The 19,036-nt window shown below is 40.1% G+C and overlaps 1 protein-coding gene across 2 annotated transcripts in view; it reads left to right on the top strand.

The window, feature by feature from the left end:
- Window positions 1-19,036, top strand: part of rap1gds1 (RAP1, GTP-GDP dissociation stimulator 1) — a 78,474-nt gene that overhangs the window by 38,449 nt on the left and 20,989 nt on the right. For both annotated transcript variants that reach the window (XM_078403116.1, XM_078403107.1), the window contains 4 exons: window positions 3,653-3,781; window positions 4,224-4,349; window positions 11,502-11,645; window positions 14,974-15,105. In XM_078403116.1, coding sequence (XP_078259242.1) covers window positions 3,653-3,781; window positions 4,224-4,349; window positions 11,502-11,645; window positions 14,974-15,105 — 531 coding nt within the window. The remainder of the gene's footprint in view (window positions 1-3,652; window positions 3,782-4,223; window positions 4,350-11,501; window positions 11,646-14,973; window positions 15,106-19,036) is intronic.

Genomic DNA, 19,036 nt, shown 5'->3' with positions numbered 1-19,036 from the left:
GGGAGCTCCCAGAGAAACTCATGCGGTCGCAGGGAGAACGTACAAACTCCGTACAGACAGCATCCGTAGTCAGGACCGAACCCGCTTCTCTGATGGTGTAAGGCAGCAACTCTTCCACTGTGCCTCCCCAATTGCTATACAAGGTCAAACACTCTGGTGATGCAACCAGAGAGGATACCATCTGCATTACATGCCAAATCTTTTAACTTCTAAGAAAGCAGAGGAACTGGAGGATCTTCTTTGTGATTAATCTATTTGCTGGGTGCAGGACAGGTCACCCGAGAAGTAACACCCAGGAATTTGAAGCTGTTAACTCCACCACCGACACATCAATGAAAACTGGCACGCAGTCTCCCAATTTCCCCTTCCTGAAGTCAACGATTAGTTCCTTGGTTTTATTGGTGTTGCAGCACAGCTCAACTATCTCTCCTGTATGCTGACTGTTCCCCATCTGATTTGGCCCACAGTGGTGTTGTCTGCCAATTTATAGATAGCATCGGAGCTGTGCTAGGCTGTGCGGTAATTAGAGCAGGGTGCTAAGCACGAGGCCCTGAGATGCAGCTGTGTTGATGGTCAGTGAGAAGGAGATGTTACAAATCAGTACCAATTGAGGTCTGCCAATGAGGAAGTTGGGGGTCAAGTTGCAAAGGGTTGGTCTTGGAGCTTGCTGGTGAGTTTGGAGGGGATGATACTGTTGAATGCCAAGCTGTAGGTGGTGATGTGTTCCTGTTATCCAAGATGGTCCATAGCTGAGTGGCGAGCCAGTGTTATAGCATCTGTTCAGGGCGTGTTTGTGGCGACGGGAAAATTTAACCAGATACATGTCATTTCTGAGTTTAAATAAATGATATGATTGCTCAAGGCAACTGGAGATGGTAAAATTGAATGAAATAATGGGAAGCTAGTGGAATATTGCTATTTTCATTTGTAAACCTTTGTCTCTTTTTTTATTCAAGAACCAGCCTCTTTTACACGACAGCATTGTTCTTCTTGTCATTTTCTATCTTGTGATGCCTTCATTCCCTTTTTTCTCTCATCCCAAACAATTTTCAGTTCTGCTGGAAAGTTACCAACCTAAAATGTTCACTGTTTCACTCCCTCCTCATGTTTATTGTAAATATTTACTCTGGTTATTTTAGATTTCCAGCATCTGCAGTATTTTGATTGCTTTAATTTCTTAATGTGGCATTCCTCTGATCACTGTTTTAACAAAAATATGAACCATGAAAAATGACCTATTTTATTTGAAATGCGATAGTCAATTGATATTTTCAATTGTCACAATATTAGTCAATTTTTAATTCCATAACATAACATAATATAATTATATTATGATTTTGTAAAAGTACTTTTACTGTGTAATTATGAGCCATTATAATAGTTAGCTGTTACTCCAAGTTGCTATTTTTGTTAAAGACCTTGGTATTTAATAATTAAAGGTGTTAATTTCTACCGTTCAAGTATCTAGCTAGCTAATTTTCCTCTGCTCAAGGATATATTTTGATAGTTTCATTTCAGTAAAAATTAAATGTTTTTTAAAAACATTGATATAAACAAATTGAAGTCCTGCATTATTTTAGTAACATCTGTATGGTCTCCAGTTTAGAGTCCAGTTCCTGTCAATAGAAGTGACAGAAATCCATAAATGTGTATTAATTTAAATTTGATTCCTATAACTTGTCATGTTAGGTCACTGACAGTAGAATATGAAGTGATCAAATTATATAATTTTATCACATGTACTATCAAATGTTAACTGACCTGACGACGCATTAATGTGGCCCTTGTGTATATTGAAGGGATAACTGCCTTGAAGCCTCTGCCGTCCATTTTGTGTGGATTAATGTGCTAAAAACTAGAAAAACTAAATAATTAAATGATGTGTTTGAAAACTGATATTAATGTTAATGTCTTTAAATGAAATGTAGCGATGTATATGTGAGATTAAACAAATACCAAGCACTGAAGTGTAAACCAATACCTGCATGTGCAGATTTCATCTGTGAATTTTAACACCATTAGTAATATTGCAGTTGTTTAATGTTATGATCTTATGTGCCAGGTATGAAATGGGAATGATGAATGGTGCTGTTTCCATCATTTGTACTGAGATCAGTTTTAGAAAGGTGATAAAACAGCAATTAGTTAGCAAACTGCACACAAACTTACAAAAGATTAAAATAGAGCATGCCCACTTGTGTTATGGTGTTGCACTTTCTATTTCAAGTGCAAAAGTTTTGTGTTTTACATTTTCCATAAACTGTTCAAGTCTACGAGCACATTATTAAGTGCTAACTTGTGTCAGGGTATGATTCCACTCGCATTAATAGCTGCAAAAGTCAGGACTTTTAGCAGATTCTTTAGCTTACCTAAGCTAATCTCAACAATATTTTCATAACATTTGATTCTTATTTTTTTCCCCACAAGTCCAGACTTGTTATCTGTTTTGATATGGAGTCAAAGTCATGGAACTCCCTAACTGCATTTTGGGTATACCCATACCTCAAGGACTGCTGCAGGTTAAGAAGCAGCCCATCACCACCTTCTCAAGGGCAACTAGAGTTGGATAATTCGGTGCTGGCCACCAAAGTACATGTCCCTTGAATGAATAATAATAAAAAAAATATACCCCTGCCAAAAGCCCCTAACTCAAATTGAGAACGGAACGTGCCTTGTCCTGATGTCCAGAATATAGAAGCGAATAATGACTTGTTACGATTTGAAGCAGCCTGCAGCTTTGTCAAGTTTAAAATGATTGACATTGGTGGAAGATATTGAGTGTAGACTGTACTCCAGAGATAGACACTTTACTCCACAGCAAGTGTTGCAGAAGATGTGGGCTTCTTAAATAAAACAACTTCATAAACAGAGTCTGAAGAAGGGTCCTGACCCAAAACATTCACCTATTCATATTCTCCAGAGATGCTGCCTGACCCGCTGAGTTACTTTGTCTTTTATTTTAACTTCATAACTAGGCAACTTTTTAATTTTGTTGAACTCTTTCTGATTATGTAAATAGAATTGAGGTCCTCTAATTAGTAATTGCCTTTTTTTAAATTGGCCATTAACTTTTCTTTAGTAAACAAGAATGTAGAGCATATAGGTCACCAAATGTATCATGTTCTCTGAGAATCTACCTACATGCTCAGTAATCAAGCCCTTTGTGCAGTTGGATGTTGCACCTGTCACCTCAAGGTTATATCATTAATTTTGCCTTTGTTTTATATATTTTATTTGTTTATAGATGTCTGCTGACGTGCTGCATATTAGGACCAAGACATCCAATATGGGTTTTTTTGCTTGAGTTTATTAAGTTCTTTAACCATTCTAAGATCTCTTTTGAGTCCATTGCTTTCTGGTTGTATGTGTAGGAAGGAACTGCAGATGCTGGTTTAAATCGAAGGTATACATAAAATGCTGGAGTAATTCAGCGGGACAGGCAGCATCTCTGGAGAGAAGGAATGGGTGACATTTTGGGTCGAGACCCTTCGTCAGTCTCGACCCGCTGAGTTACTCCAGCATTTTGTGTCTGCTCTCTGGTTGTGTTTGCTTTGAAACCTTAATCGCCTGTTTTGTCATGGGATCATGTGTGCAGGGATGCTTTTAGGCTTTAAGAACTTCATTTTAAGTTAATAAACTTCTTGTTTTACAGATGCCTTGCAGGCCCAGCTGATAAATATGGGAGTCATTCCCACTTTAGTTCAGTTGTTGGGTATACATTCCCAGCATACAGCACTGACAGAAATGTGCTTGATCGCGTTTGGTAACCTGGCAGAGATAGGTAAGTGAGGATACACCACGAAGACCAAGTCAATTTGTGATTGCTGAAAACTTGTTTTGCGTAACTAATCAAGAGTTGGCTTCTGATACATTGTCAAGCATGCCAAATTTTCTTTACTGCTATTTGCATCATTCTACTTCCATTATTTTGGGAGAAATTAATAAAGAGCAAATGTCAAAAAACACTTGCAAATATAGGCTTCTGTGTTCTAAAATTTAAATTGGAACCACTATTCTGTTTTTTAAGCAATGGCCAATTTGAGCAATTTAAAATATTAATAGAAATATTTTTGTTCAACCCAGTGCATGAAACACATTGAACTTATCATTATTAAGATTTAAATATCTATAATCTGGCAGGCAAAATCATCTCTTCCTTTTAGTGTGTTTTTCTTTTTTCTAACTATATTTTGAAAAAGCTTCATATATCTTTTTAATTTTAGAGTCCAGCAAAGAACAGTTTGCATCAACAAAGATTGCAGATGAACTTGTAAAGCTGTTCAAAAAGCAAACTGAACATGAGAAGAAAGAAATGATTTTTGAAGTCTTGGCTCCATTGGCAGAACATGGTGAGTCTTTTACTTCATTAAATCAATTTTTACAAAAAAATCAAATTAAATCATATGTAAGTTTCTACCAGACTCAGGAACAGCTTCTTCCCCTCAGTTATTAGACTTCTGAACAATCCTTCCATAAGCCGGGGTACAGTTTAATTCACTTCTACCCCATTGCGGACATTGGACTTTGTCTATGGAACTGATGCGCTACAATGCTCAGAACTATATTCCGCACTCTGTATCTTCCCCTTCACTCTACTTATTGTACTTGAGTTTGGCTCAATTGTATTTATATATAGTATATCTGATCTGTTTGGATAGCATGCAAAACACTGCTTTTCACTGTACATCAGTACACATAACAATAATAAACCTAAATGTCATTTTGTGGTTAAAGGCATTATGCTGCTATTACTTTTAATCTTCTTGTGGTCAAGTTTGTTCCTGAAACTGGGCATTTAGCTGCAAGTCCTCCGATACCAAAACCGACCTGGAGTACAATGTGAAAGCACTATAGTGAAAGTGACACTATCATTTGTATGCAGGAGATTAACTAAGTTAAGGGAGATGTCCAATTTGACCTTCCTTTCCAAGTTTTTGAAATTTGGTGCACTCTGTGTTTTTGCTGATTTGTTTAACTTCCACAATATTTATTCACATAAATTTCCTCATATCCAAATCTGTGTTTCATTAGATTTGTAGGCTGTGATTTCATCGGTTATTGTGGAAATCTACTCCACAGAAAAGTCTGTTGGCAAAAGTAATTTGGCCAACCAAATTCTGCTAGCAAAAATAGTAAATATATTTTTACTTCCATTTGAAAAATAGATTACATTTTTCTTAAGCTTCCCAGGTCTCTCCTCCTGCCACTGCTCTCATTTTATATAATCAGAAAAGATCAGTGTTTTTAACTGTAGTGTTTGCTGTGTGGATAAATTAGATTTTGCATGTTATAAAGATCTTACAAATAATGGTAGAATGATTGATTAATGTGCTTTTGCTGGTGATAGTGGCAGTGGAAGCATACTGTCCGGAATGCCTGGAGAACTGCCTGCTAAATCATTCAAATAAGTTAAAATAGTATTTGTTTACATTTGTCAGGAGCACAAACTCCTATTCATAGACTACAGCCCTGCCTTTAACATCATTACCCCAACCAAGCTCATCACCAAACTCATGGGACTTGGAGAGAGGACCCATCTCTGCAACTGGATCCTCGACTTCCTGACCAACAGACTTCAATCAGTGAGGATAGGGGCTAAATCATCCTCCGCGATAATTCTCAACACTGGTGCTGCACTAGGATGTGTTCTCATCCTCCTTTACTCCTTGTACACCCACGACAGTGTAGCCATGTACAAATCTAATTCAATTTACAAATTCGCAGATGACACTACCATTGTGGGCGGGATAGCAAATAATGATGAGACGGAATAGAGGTGGATACAGATGCTCCCCGAATGACGATGCTTTGACTTGCGATATTTCTACTTTGTGATGGTGCAAACGACAGCAACCGGTAGCGAGCTGCAGCTAGCTTCCGGCCACGTGATCAGGTGTAATAAATGCATTTCGACGTACACTATTTTTGGTTTGCAATGGGTTTCTTGGAACGTAACCCCATCATAAGTTGCGGAGCACCTGTAACCTCATGACCTGGTGTCAAGACAACATATTTTCTCGGTGTCAGTGAGACAAAGGAGATAGTGATCCACTTCAGGAAATGAAGTGGTATACGTACCCCAGTTTGCCTTGACGGTGCCGAAGTAGAGATGGTTGAACACTTCAAATTCCTAGGAGTAAATATCACCAGCAACTTCTCCTGGACCACCCATATTGAACCAATGGCTTAGAAACCACACCAACGACTCGACTTCCTTAGAGGCTTAGGAAGTTTGGTATATCCCCAACAAATCTCACCTACTTCAACAAATGCGTCATAGAAAGCATTTTATTGGGATGCATCGCAGCATGGTTTGGCTCCATCCAAGACCACAAGAAATTGCAGAGAATTGTGGACATAGCCCAGACTATCACACAAACCAACCTCCCTTCCATTGACTCCATTTACACCTCATGCTGCCCTGGCCACCCCATCTTCTCCCATCTCCCAAAGGGCAAAAGCCATAGAAGTGTGAAAACACACACCTCCAAATTCAAGGACAATTTTTTTCCCAGTTGCTAAAAGGCAGCTGAACCAGAGAGCAGTCCTGAACTGCTATTTACCTAATTGGAGATCCTCAGACTATCCTTGATTGTACTTTACTGGCTTTATCTTGCACTAAACTTTATTCACATTATTCCCTCCATCATGCATCTGTACACTGTGGATGACTCGATTGTAATCATGTAGTGTCTTTCCGCTGACTGGTTAGCACGCAACAAAACCTTTTCACTGGCAATAAACTAAACTCAACTCGACTCAGAAGAGCAGTGCTTTTGGCAATGCCTTTTTGACTTAATTCAGCATTGCAGTATCTAGCCATATATTAGTTTTTGAATCTTCTAAATTTGAGGTAGCAAGAGGTACCTGGATAGCAGAAGGTTCTGAGGTCAATTAATGTGAAAATGAAGAAACATGAAACGCTAAATATTTTAAATTATTGCTTGCTGCAAATGAGAAGATGCTCGTCACAGCAAGTGATAACCAAATTAAAATCAATGGCTTTGATGTAAAAGCCTGCATTGGAAATTGTCATGGGGAAAGAGAGATGGCAGTATTAGACATTTACTAGTGAAAGATGGTGTACTGTGTACAGTTGTCACCAGAATATGGGATGGATGGATAGCTCTAGAAAAGTAGCAGAGTTACTGGAATAATTAGAGGACGTATGTTAGTCACGAGGTAAGTAACTAAGCTGAGGTTTTCCCAGGCTCACTCTGAGGGGTTTTTCCTTCTTTGGAATGAAAGGCTGAGGAATATTGCTTTGAGGTTTGTAAAATTGAGAAACTTGAACAAAATAAAACAAAAAAGGACGCTTTCACTTTACAGCAGTTGATAATTAGGAGCCAAATTTAATTGTCAGCAAGATAAGTTAAAAACTGAGGAAGGAAAATATCTATGCACGGAGAAGAATGGGAGTTTTAAACTCGCTGTGTGAAAGTAATGTAGATAGAAATTTAGATATTACCCAAATGAGAATATGAACACCTATAAATGTTAAGACTATGGTAACAAGTGCTGGGAAATAGAAATCATTTAAATAGCTCTTTTTTTGTCCCATATATTTCTACGTCACTGAATATAGGCAACACAGCCAGAGCGAATCACCAGTGTCCAACATGTGAGCAAAAAGGAAAATAATATTCTTTTCAGCACAGATGAGTTATGTGTAGTACTCGGAGAATAGGGGCGGCACTATGGCGCAGCTGATAAAGCTGCCTTGCATCTTTGATGTTGATCATTTTCCAATGTTCCCTCGACTCTGATTACCCTCCCGTCCACAGGAACTGACTAATGTAACTCCACTTTTTAAAACAGGAGGGAAGGAGAAAATGGGAAATTATAGACCAGTTAGCCTTACATCGGTAGTGGGGAGGATGCTTGAGTCGATTGTTAAAGATGTTGCCGCAGTGCATTTGGAAAGCAGTGACAGGATCGGTCAAAGTTAGCATGGATTTATGAAAGGGAAATCATGCTTGACTAATCTTTAGGAATTTTTCAAGGATTTAATAGGTAGAATGAATAAGGGAGAGCCAGTGGATGTGGTGTATCGGGTCTTTCAAAAGCCTTTGACAAGGTCCCACACGAGATTAGTGTGCAAAATTAGAGCACATGGTATTCGGGGTAGGTTATTGACATGGATAGAGAACTGGTTGGCAGACAGGAACCAAAGAGTAGGAATTAACGGGTCTTTTTCAGAATGACAGGCAGTGACTAGTGGGGTGCCGCAAGGCTCGGTCCTGGGACCCCCAGTTATTTACAATATATTAACAATTTAGACGAGGGAATTAAATGTAACATCTCCAAGTTTGCGGATGACATAAAGCTGGGTGACAGTGTGGGTTGCGATGAGGGTGCTATGAGGCTGCAGGGTGACTTGGATAGATTGAGTGAGTGGGCGGATGCATGGCAGATGTAATATAATGTGGATAAATGTGAGGTTATCCACTTTGGTGGCAAGAAGAGGAAGGCAGATTATTATCTGAATGTCAGATTAGAAAAAGGGAGGTGCAACGAGACCTGGGTGTGCTTGTACATCAGTCACTGAAAGAAAGCATGCAGGTACAGCAGGCAGTGAAGAAAGCTAATGGCATGTTGGCCTTCATCGCGAGAGGATTTGGGTTTTAGGAGCAAGGATGTCCTACTGCAATTGTACAGGGCCACACCTAGAGTATTGTGTGCAGTTGTGGTCTCCTAATTTGACGAAGGACATTCTTGCTATTGAGGGAATGCAGTGTAGGTTCACCAGGTGAATTCCCGGGATGGTGGGACTGACAAATGATGAAAGAATGGTTTGACTGGGCTTGTATTCACTGGAATTTAGAAGGATGAGAGGAGATCTTATAGGAACATATAAAATTGTTAAGGGTTTGGACAGGCTAGTTGCTGGAAAAATGTTTCCGGTGTTGGGGGAGTCCAGAACCAGGGGTCACAGTTTAATAATGAGTAGGCCATTTAGGACTGAGATGTGGCAAAAAAAAATTCACCTGGTGAGTTGTGAATCTGTGTAATTCTCTGCTACAGAAGACAGCGGAGGCAAATTCACTGGATGTTTTCAAGAGAGAGTTAGATTTAGCTCTTAGGGCTAAAGGAATCAAGGGCTATGTGGAAAAAGCAGGAACGGGGTACTGATTTTTGATGATCAGCCATGATCATATTGAATAACGGTGCTGGCTCGAAGGGCTGAATGGCCTACTCCACCTGTTTTTCTATGTTTCTATACTAACCTCAGGTGTTGTCGGTGTTGAGTTTGAACTCATTCTTGTGTTCTTCCTGCGACTGCATGGGTTTCCTCCGGATGCTCTGGTTTCCTTCCACGTCCCAAAGATAATGCAGCGGCAATTTAGTCCTTCCCAATAAAGTCCTTAAGCTTACCACTTTCATGAAAGGAGTGGAGTGATCATTCTTGACGCAAACAACAACAGAGAGATCTTCACAATGTTTTAGTTTAATTAGTCGTTTATTGAAGTAGTAATACAAACAGATTAGTATATCTCTAGTCATAAATCTGTTAAGAATTTGGATCTTGCCATAGCTCCTTCATGTCTAACGTAAAACGTCACTGCCTTCCCAAGTATACTCCTAATTCTGGCTCCTCCCCAGGCTCCTCCCAGTCCATATATGCACATATGCCCATATATGTAAGCCTAGTATTCATCTCATGACAACCCCCAAGTGTCCAAAAATAACACAGCAGGATACAAAATAATATATGCTAAGATAGCTAATAAACACACATGGCTCCTACAGATAAGTTCTAGGAGCAGAAGTGGGCCATTTAGCCTATCAAGTCTACTCCGCCATTCAATCATGGCTGATCTATCTTTTCCTCTCAATCCCATTGTGCTGCCTTCGGCCCAAAACCCCTGACATCCTTACCAATCAAGAATCTGTCAATCTCCACCATAAATATCCATTGACTTGGCCATCATTAGATGTGCAGGTTTGTAGATTAACTGGCCCTCCGTAAATTGCTCCTAGTGTGTAGGTGGGTGTTTGATGGTCGTCGTGGACCCATATCATATCATATCATATATATACAGCCGGAAACAGGCCTTTTCGGCCCTCCAAGTCCGTGCCGCCCAGCGATCCCCGTACATTAACACTATCCTACACCCACTAGGGACAATTTTTACATTTACCCAGCCAATTAACCTACATACCTGTACGTCTTTGGAGTGTGGGAGGAAACCGAAGATCTCGGAGAAAACCCACGCAGGTCACGGGGAGAACGTACAAACTCCTTACAGTGCAGCACCCGTAGTCAGGATCGAACCTGAGTCTCCGGCGCTGCATTCGCTGTAAAGCAGCAACTTCTACCGCTGCGCTAACTCGGCAGGTCAGTTGCTCCACTTTCAGTAAAAATGCTGATTGGCGAATCATTGGAAATGTTGAAAGTAAATAGCTGGGTTTGAGTGATAGGTGTTTTAAATGGAAATGAAATGAAAGATTATGGTTGTAAATAGCAATACAAAAGGTGAAAGAAAGAACTTAATTTCAGTTGAATCGCTATTTTTAAGGAGATAATAAAGTGCAGGCAGAGGAGATTAGTTTAACTTGGCATCATGTTCGGCACATTGTAGGCCGAATATCCTGCTCTTGTGCTGTTCTATGCCCTATTCTAGTACACACTGAAGACCAAGAAGTTTCTGTAGCCCATTGGTACTGCCCAATTATTTCATTCTTGTTTTAAATTTCTTCCATTCTTGCAATTTTAATGCTCATCAGAAAATTTGAATATGGATCATGTATGGAAATGAATTTTCAGTGTTAGTTTCAATGCTAGCCATTACTATCTTCATAGTTATTTCAACTTCAGTCTCTAGTTTCCTCCCATTTCTAAACCTTTGAATTCAAGACCTTCATCTATTAGGATTTTACAATAATGCATTGTGTCCCTCTCAAGGCTTGCATGTGGTAGAATGGAAGGAAACCAGATCTTCATTTTGAGGATGTAGGAATTAACTGTTGCAGATGGAAGGTTGAAGGGATTATCACTAACACTTCCTTTGTTCCAGTGACTGAATCTTAAAAACAGCTGGTTCCCAGTTTGGTGGTGTTTATATCTTGGGTATTCATCTTTTTTTCTGTACTATTAGAATTTAGGCATATAGAGTGGAAACAGGTCCATCAGACCACCGAGTCCGTGCCAACCAGTAATCACCCCATACACTAGCACTATCCTACACACTGGGGACAATTTACAGAAGCCAATTAATCTACAATCCTGCACGTCTTTCGGATGTGGCAGTAAACCGGAGCACCTGGAGAAAATCCACAGGTGTGAGAACGTAGAAACACCGTACAAACAGCGCCCGTTGTCAGGATCAAACCCAGGTCTCTAGCGCTGTAAGGAGCCAGCAACTCTACTGCCGCACACTGTGCCGCCCTTATTATTTGGAAGTAAATTGTTATTGAAGAGGGTTTTGTGGTTCAGGAATGGAGTATAGAAGGTGTCAAATGAGATTTGTAATGTAACATGTGTTTCGTTTTTGTTTCAGATGTTATCAAACTACAACTGGTTGATGCAGGATTAGTGGACTGTCTGCTGGAGCTTGTCGAAGAGATGGTAGACAGCAATAAAGAAGATGACGTCTCTGAGCTTAAAACAGCTTCTGATCTCATGGTATTGCTGCTTTTGGGTGGTGAGTTTGGTGTATCAGTTTTTAACAATTTCAGTTAAAACAATTAGCACCATTTCTTAGGACCAAATAAACATACTCTTGTTAAATAAACAGTTCTGCAATCTTGAAGAGAGTTGGGGCATGAGAGAAAGTCCTGCTTATCCTTCATAAACAGAAGAACCAACCATAAAGGTTTTCTCATTTTGCTTTGTTAGACAATAGGTGCAGGAGTAGGCCATTCGGCCCTTCGAGCCAGCACCGCCATTCAATGTGATCATGGCTGATCATTCTCAATCTGTACCCCGTTCCTGCTTTCTCCCCATACCCCCTGACTCCGCTATCCTTAAGAGCTCTATCTAGCTCTCTTGAATGCATTCAGAGAATTGGCCTCCACTGCCTTCTGAGGCAGAGAATTCCACAGATTTACAACTCTCTGACTGAAAAAGCTTTTCCGCAACTCCATTCTAAATGGCCTACCCCTTATTCTTAAACTGTGGCCCCTGGTTCTGGACTCCCCCAACATTGGGAACATGTTTCCTGCCTCTAACATGTCCAACCCCTTAATAATCTTATACGTTTCGATAAGATCCCCTCTCATCCTTCTAAATTCCAGTGTATACAAACCTAGTCGCTCCAGTCTTTCAACATATGACAGTCCCTCCATTCCGGGAATTAACCTGGTAAACCTACGCTGCACGCCCTCAATAGCAAGAATATCCTTCCTCAAATTTGGAGACCAAAACTGCACACAGTACTCCAGGTGCGGTCTCACTAGGGCCCTGTACACCTGCAGAAGGACCTCTTTGCTCCTATACTCAACTCCTCTTGTTATGAATGCCAACATTCCATTGGCTTTCTTCACTGCCTGCTGTACCTGCATGCTTCCTTTCAGTGACTGATTAATGGATTAATGATAGGCCATGACAATACTGAGCTAAATGTATGGAATGCTTTTGACTTTAATGCTTTAGGACAGCACAATGGCACAGCTGATAGAGCTGCTGCCTCAATGCACCACAGATCCTGGTTTGATCCTTAGCACGTTCTCCCTGTGGGTTTCCTCCAGGTGCTCCGGTTTCCTCCCACGTCCCAAAGACATGCAGGTTTGTAGGTTAATTGGCATCTGTAAATTGCTCCGAGTGTGTAGGAGTGCATGAGAAAATGGGATAACAGAACTGGTGTGAACGGGTGATTGGTGGTCAGCATGGGCTGAATTGTCTGTTTCCATGCCGTATCTTCGAATCAATTAACACACTCTAGTTTCGCACTACCAAACTGAAAATCCTGAGATACAAAATGAATCTTTTACCACGTGATTTCACCATTCAAAATATGTGGACATTTCTGCAGTTTATAATTTAACATAATGCGGCATTCATCTGTGCACAGCACCATGCTTCAAAATACAGTGATCTTGATGAAAATGCATTAACATGCGACCTATTTTCATGCAGTGTTGTTGAAAAAATAGAGTGCTGGTCTGATAGTGACCCAAATGGTAATTTATATAATTTGGGTTTTCAACTTATCAGTTGCAAATCAGGTCTTTTTTTAAAGAACTTCAGAGTCATAAGCCATTACTGGGAAGGGGGGAAGAGGGGGAGAAGTAGAGTCTTAAGATGAAAATCTAATCTAGAAACAAAACACAGTCACCCCTAAATTCAAGATAAATATTACTGAGCAAAACACAGTGCTGGAGGAACTCAGCAGGTTAGGCAGTCCCTCCACAGATGCTGCCTGACCCATTGAGTTCCACCAGCATTTTGCTTTGCTCAAGGTTCCAGCATCTGTAGTCTCTTGTGCCTTTATAAATATTGCATCAATGGTTATACAAGTAGAAAATGTGAAACTTCCATAAATATTCACCCATCTCGCTTCTCAAATAAGTGAGTTAATCAGTGTCATGGTTAGTGTCCTTTCAAAAGGGTCTCAAACATGATGTTGTTTTTGAGTCTTTCTAGAGATAGTGCCTTGGTGTAATATGTTGGCACTCTACCGGAATAATTTAACTCCTCTTTGCAGGTGATAAGTTAAAATATTAAAAAATTTGAACACAAGCCAGACCGTCTCAAATCTAGCCAGCTGTTGAAACTTTTTAAGTAGACTGAGTTGCTCTATTTTCGCAAAGTCATGATAATCTTATAAAATCCACTCACACCAAACCAATGCTGCAAATTTTGGTCTTTGTGACAATCTGGATCTCCCATTGAACACCTTACAGCAGCACGACGGTAGAGTTGCTGCCTCACAGCGCCAGAGACCCGAGTTCGATCCTGACAACGGGTGCTTTCTGTACAGAGTTTGCACGTTTTCCCTGTGACCATGTGGGTTTTCTCTGGGAGCTCCAGGTTCCTCCAATAGTCCAAAGACATACAGGTTTGTAGGTTAATTGGCTTTGGTAAAAACTGTAAATTGTCCCTAGTGTGCAGAGTAGTGTGTATGGGGATCGTTGCTCGGTGCAGACTCGGTGGGCCAAAGAGCCTGTTTCCGCACTGTATCTATAAACTAAACTAAACATACCCCAACAGTTATTGAACAGATGGTTGTGCAGCTGTGTGTGGGGACTTGATTTCAATTACTTCACTGCACACTGTGGTGACAGGAATAACTGGAGTTTCTCATCAATAGAGAAATGTTTTCAATGGGCAAAATAACAAAAGATGACGCAACAACTTCCAGTCATCTTGGTACACCTTTTAACAATCGGTTGTCATTGGAAGAATTTGTTCAGAAACAGTAAGGTAAATTTGGCAAGGTCTCCCAAAAATGGTGTGAAGCGTATAATTAATTAAAACTGATATCATTCAAAGACTAGGATGATAATGGATATTGAATCATAGAACGCAGAACAACACAACATAGGAACAGTCCCCTTGGCCCACAATGTCTGTGCCAAACATAATGCTGCAGTAAACTAATCGCTGCCTGCACTTTATCCATATCCTTCCATTCTCTGCATATCCATGAGCCTATCTAAATTTCCTGTAAATTTCCCCGGTTTGGGACGAATAAAGGAATATATTATTATTATTATTAAGCTTCTTAAATGCCATTATTGTACCATCCCTGTCAACGTGTTCCTGACAACCACCTCTCTGCTTTAAAAAAAAACTTGCCCTACATATCTCCTTTAAAGTTTGCCATTTCATCTCGAAGCTACTCCCTCTAGTCCTTGACCTTTCCACCCGAGAGGAAAATGTCCTGTCAATCCCATCTCTGCCCTCACAAGTTGATGTATTTCTATCAGGTCTCTCCTCAACCTCCTCTGACGCTCAGAGAAAACAACTCGTCAAGATGCAGAAATTGGAGGATAGATCAATAAGCTATTGAAGCTTCTTTTGTCTTGCAGATGAATCTATGCAGAAGTTGTTTGATACGGGTAAAGGCAGTGTCTTTCAAAAAGTGCTGTCCTGGCTTCCTTCAAATAACCATCAACTGCAACTTGCTGGAGCACTGGCCATTGCAAATTTTGCACGAAATGGTGAGTTTTGATATTAAACATTAAACCATTATTCAATTTAGAGAGTGCCTTTCTATGTTTTTTGATTAGTTACTTTTTTAATTGTCTTTCATACCTTTGTAGGCCCAGTGAGTTAATTTAGATGTGCAGCAGCTTTGGCTTTGACAAATTAAAGAGATTTAACTTTTGATAGTTGTAAATCTTTGGAATTCTCTGTCCCCAGGGGCTGTGGCATTTACCTCACCCAGCATGTTATGGCTCAGATTAATAGATGATTGGACACTTCGGGGATCATCTTTAAATCTGGACATTAGGAGGGTAAATATACTTTAATAAAGGACAGTCATGAGCCTATTTGAATACCTGAGCAGGCCCTGGGGCTCTATAGACTCCTTTTATTTGTGTCGGTAAATATAATAGCTGGTTTACACACTGCAGGTTTCACAACCATTAGTGGAATAACCAACACTAAATCTGTTTTTGATAGTAGTGTTTGAGGGATAAATCTTGGAAGGTGAACTTCGGCAAGAAGTTATTAATAAGTCGTAAAATCTGATAATTACGTTCCTGTGAATTGTGGTACTTTATTTTTCCCCAGGTAATCATTGGCTCTTAAAGTAGAATTGTACTTGTATCACTGCAGGAGCACACTTAATTGGAGAGTAGGTTGACAGGTTAACTCTTGGCATAAGAACTCTGAGCATTAATTTGATAAAGACAAACCGTAATATTGTCCACCTTAATTCTTTAAGCGTGAGAGCCTCTCCTTAATCTAATATTACTGCAGCACCAAATACTGCCAGGAAAATAATGGAGGAGTGAATTTTTAAAATTATGTTTTATAACTAGTTGGTGTGCTTTCACTCTCATAAAGTCATGGAGTTATACAGCACGGAAACAGTTTGTCATGCTGACCAAGGTGCACCATTTACACTAGTCCCACCTGCCTGCGTTTGACCCATATCACTCTAACCTGTGTACCCGTCCAAATGTCTTTTAAATGCTGATATAGTACCTGCCTCAACTACCTCCTCTGGTGGCTGGTTCCATAACCCCACCATCCGCTGACTGAAAATGTTGCTCCTCTGGTTCCTATTAAATCTTTCCCCTCTCACCTTAAACCTGTGTCCCCTGGTTCTTGATTCCACCAGGATAAAATACTGTGCATTTACATTATCTATTCCACTCATAATTTTATACACCTCTATAAGATCACCCCTCAGCCTCCTGCACTCCAAGGAATAAAGTCCTAGCCTGCCCAACCTCTCCCTATGGCTTGGGTCCTCACATCCTCGTAAATCTTCCCTGCACTCTTTCCTGCATAACAGCATCCTTTCTATGGCAGGGTGACTAAAACTGAACACAATACTTCAAATGCGGTCTCACCACGTTGTCATGTTAGTACACGTCTTTGTTAAAAAAAAAAAGGAAGTTGAAACTTAGTGAGAGTCCCCTAATTGGCACTGCATCACATTTGTGAATGGCCAGGTTGATGATTTGGATGATTATGGAAATATCATTATTATTCCTGCACTCTAATATTGGTCCCACAGTTCCACGGAAGAATGTTAACTTCCTACAATTTTGCAAGAGTTGTGCTGGGAAATCTGGACACTGATTTTGCTCCAATTTAGGCAGGGTCAGTGACTCCATTCATAATAATGAAAAGTGGCAAGATTCAGATACTATACACTTTTTAAAAACAATGTTGTTTGACTCTTGTTTAAGTATTTTTAACTTTTTTGCATTTTTGGTGACACTTTAAATCTAAGAGTTTTTAATTGTTTGAATAATTTTGATCTCACATTTAAGTTCTTATGACAGTTAGAACAGCCGATTAGCCTTGGGTTGTGTCTTAACTGACTGCCGAACAATTATGGAAGTTGTGTGTGAGTTGAACTGACCAGGAGCTGGTTTTGGGAGCCAGTTTTCCACTATAGATAATGCAGAAAGAGGAACAGCGATTACAAGCTGGGCCAAACCATCCTGTACTTAAAGCCTTATGCCAATCAAACTAATTCCACAGCACTGCCATCTCTCATGTCAGATGTGCAAATATCACATCAGTCTTCTGTCCTGCTGATGAGTACAGTGCCATAGAGTTGCTTTCAATTAAATTACACCTTTATTTTAGCAGCACAATAAATGGTGTTGACAGTGAAGAATTAACAGCCGCTCACTTTGACAGGGTGTTTGGAATATTGTTTAGATTAAAGGTTTTACCCTTTAGTCAGAGGGTATTTACTCTGTGGAACTCATTGCCAAAGAGGGCTGTGGAGGCCATGTCAGAGGATATTTTTAAGGCAGAGTGAGACAAATTCTTGATTAGAACGTGTGTCAAGGGTTATGGGGAGAAGGCAGAAAAATGGAATTAGGAGGCAGAGATCAGCCGTGATTGAATGGCGGGGTGGACTCGATGGGCCGAATGGCCTAATTCTACTCCTATAACTTGTGAACTATGTATCTGTACACTGTAAATGGCTCGATTATAATCATGTATTGCCTTTCCGCTGACTGGATAGCACGCAGCAAAAGCTTTTCACTGCACCTCGGTACACATGACAATAAACTAAACTGTAAAAGCCTAGGCAGTACAAAAGAGTCACCGCATTTGTGATGCCGACAAAGTTAGAAAAGTTCACCGACAATCCTATCTTCTCAGCACTGGTGCTATATAAATTAGAATAGGCTTGATATTCATACACGTTATGAGCACCATTTATAGTTTTTATCTTCTGTATAGCAGGGGAGGTCCAAGAATAAACCTGGGACGATACTGAATCTGGCACGTCTTGCAGGTTTAGGCTAAAAGGTGTGTACTTTGAAATTCAAGAGAGAGATTTAAAAGAAAGTGAGTCAAGAGTGTTTTATTGTCATATGTCCCAAAACGGAATATTGAAATTCTTACTTGTAGCAGCACAACAGATAAGTAAACGAGGAACTCTGTAAAACCCGTAATAATAATCCACAAAATAGTTCAGTATATATTAAAAAGCAAACGGATAAATAAATAGACAATAGTAGTTAATTATAGTAATGGACACCAAAAACTAGTGGCATGAAACAAGCTATGTAACATCGGAAGCCCATCTAAAGCAGGTTAGTTTATTGCCGGTGGCATGGTAGCGCAGCGGTAGAGTTGCTGCCGTAAAGCGCCAGAGACCCCGGGTTTGATCCTGATTACGGGTGCTGTCTGTATGGAGTTTGTACCCTCAACATGTGACAGCGTGGGTTTTCTCCGGGTGCTCCAGTTAAACAATGATACAATAAGTTAACAGTAATACTTGGTAAACAACACAGTGAAGACTTCCTTGGTTAGCAGTTCAAAGGTGAGCCCACATTAAAATTACCCAAGCCCCCAAATCAGGCCAACAAATATGCTTAGCTAAAATGAATCTTACAACAGAATCAAGGGATATGGGGAAAAAGCAGGAATAGGGTACTGATTTTTGGATGATTAGCCATGATCATATTGAATGGCGGTCCTGGCTCGAAGGGCCGAATGGCCTACTCCTGCACCTATTTTTCTATGTTTCTATATGTCATATCCGAGCATTAATATCATGAGACATGTAGCCCTTTTGAAGTGTTTTTCTGAACCAGCATATGTTTGTAAATTATGATATGTAATTTGAAGCCCCACTTTACCCAGGGTAGGGTAATTGAGTACCATAGGTTTAAGATAAGAGGGAAAAGATTTAATAACGACTGAGGGGAAACTTTTTTACACAAAGGGTGGTGGGTATATGGAACAAGCTGCTGGAGGAGGTAACTGAGGCTGGTACTATCACAACGTTTAAGAAACATTTAGAAAGGTACATGGATAGAAAAGGTTTAGAGAGATATAGGATAAACGCAGGCATGTGGGACTAGTGTAGATGAGGCATGTTGGTCAGTGGGCAAGTTGTGCAGAAGGGCCTGTTTTCACACTGTATGACTCTATGAATTAGGA

This window comes from Rhinoraja longicauda, chromosome 1, assembly GCF_053455715.1.
Source record: "Rhinoraja longicauda isolate Sanriku21f chromosome 1, sRhiLon1.1, whole genome shotgun sequence".
NCBI lineage: Eukaryota > Metazoa > Chordata > Chondrichthyes > Rajiformes > Arhynchobatidae > Rhinoraja > Rhinoraja longicauda.
Note: the sequence above shows the minus strand (reverse complement) of the source record. Positions and strands in the feature narration are given on the sequence as shown.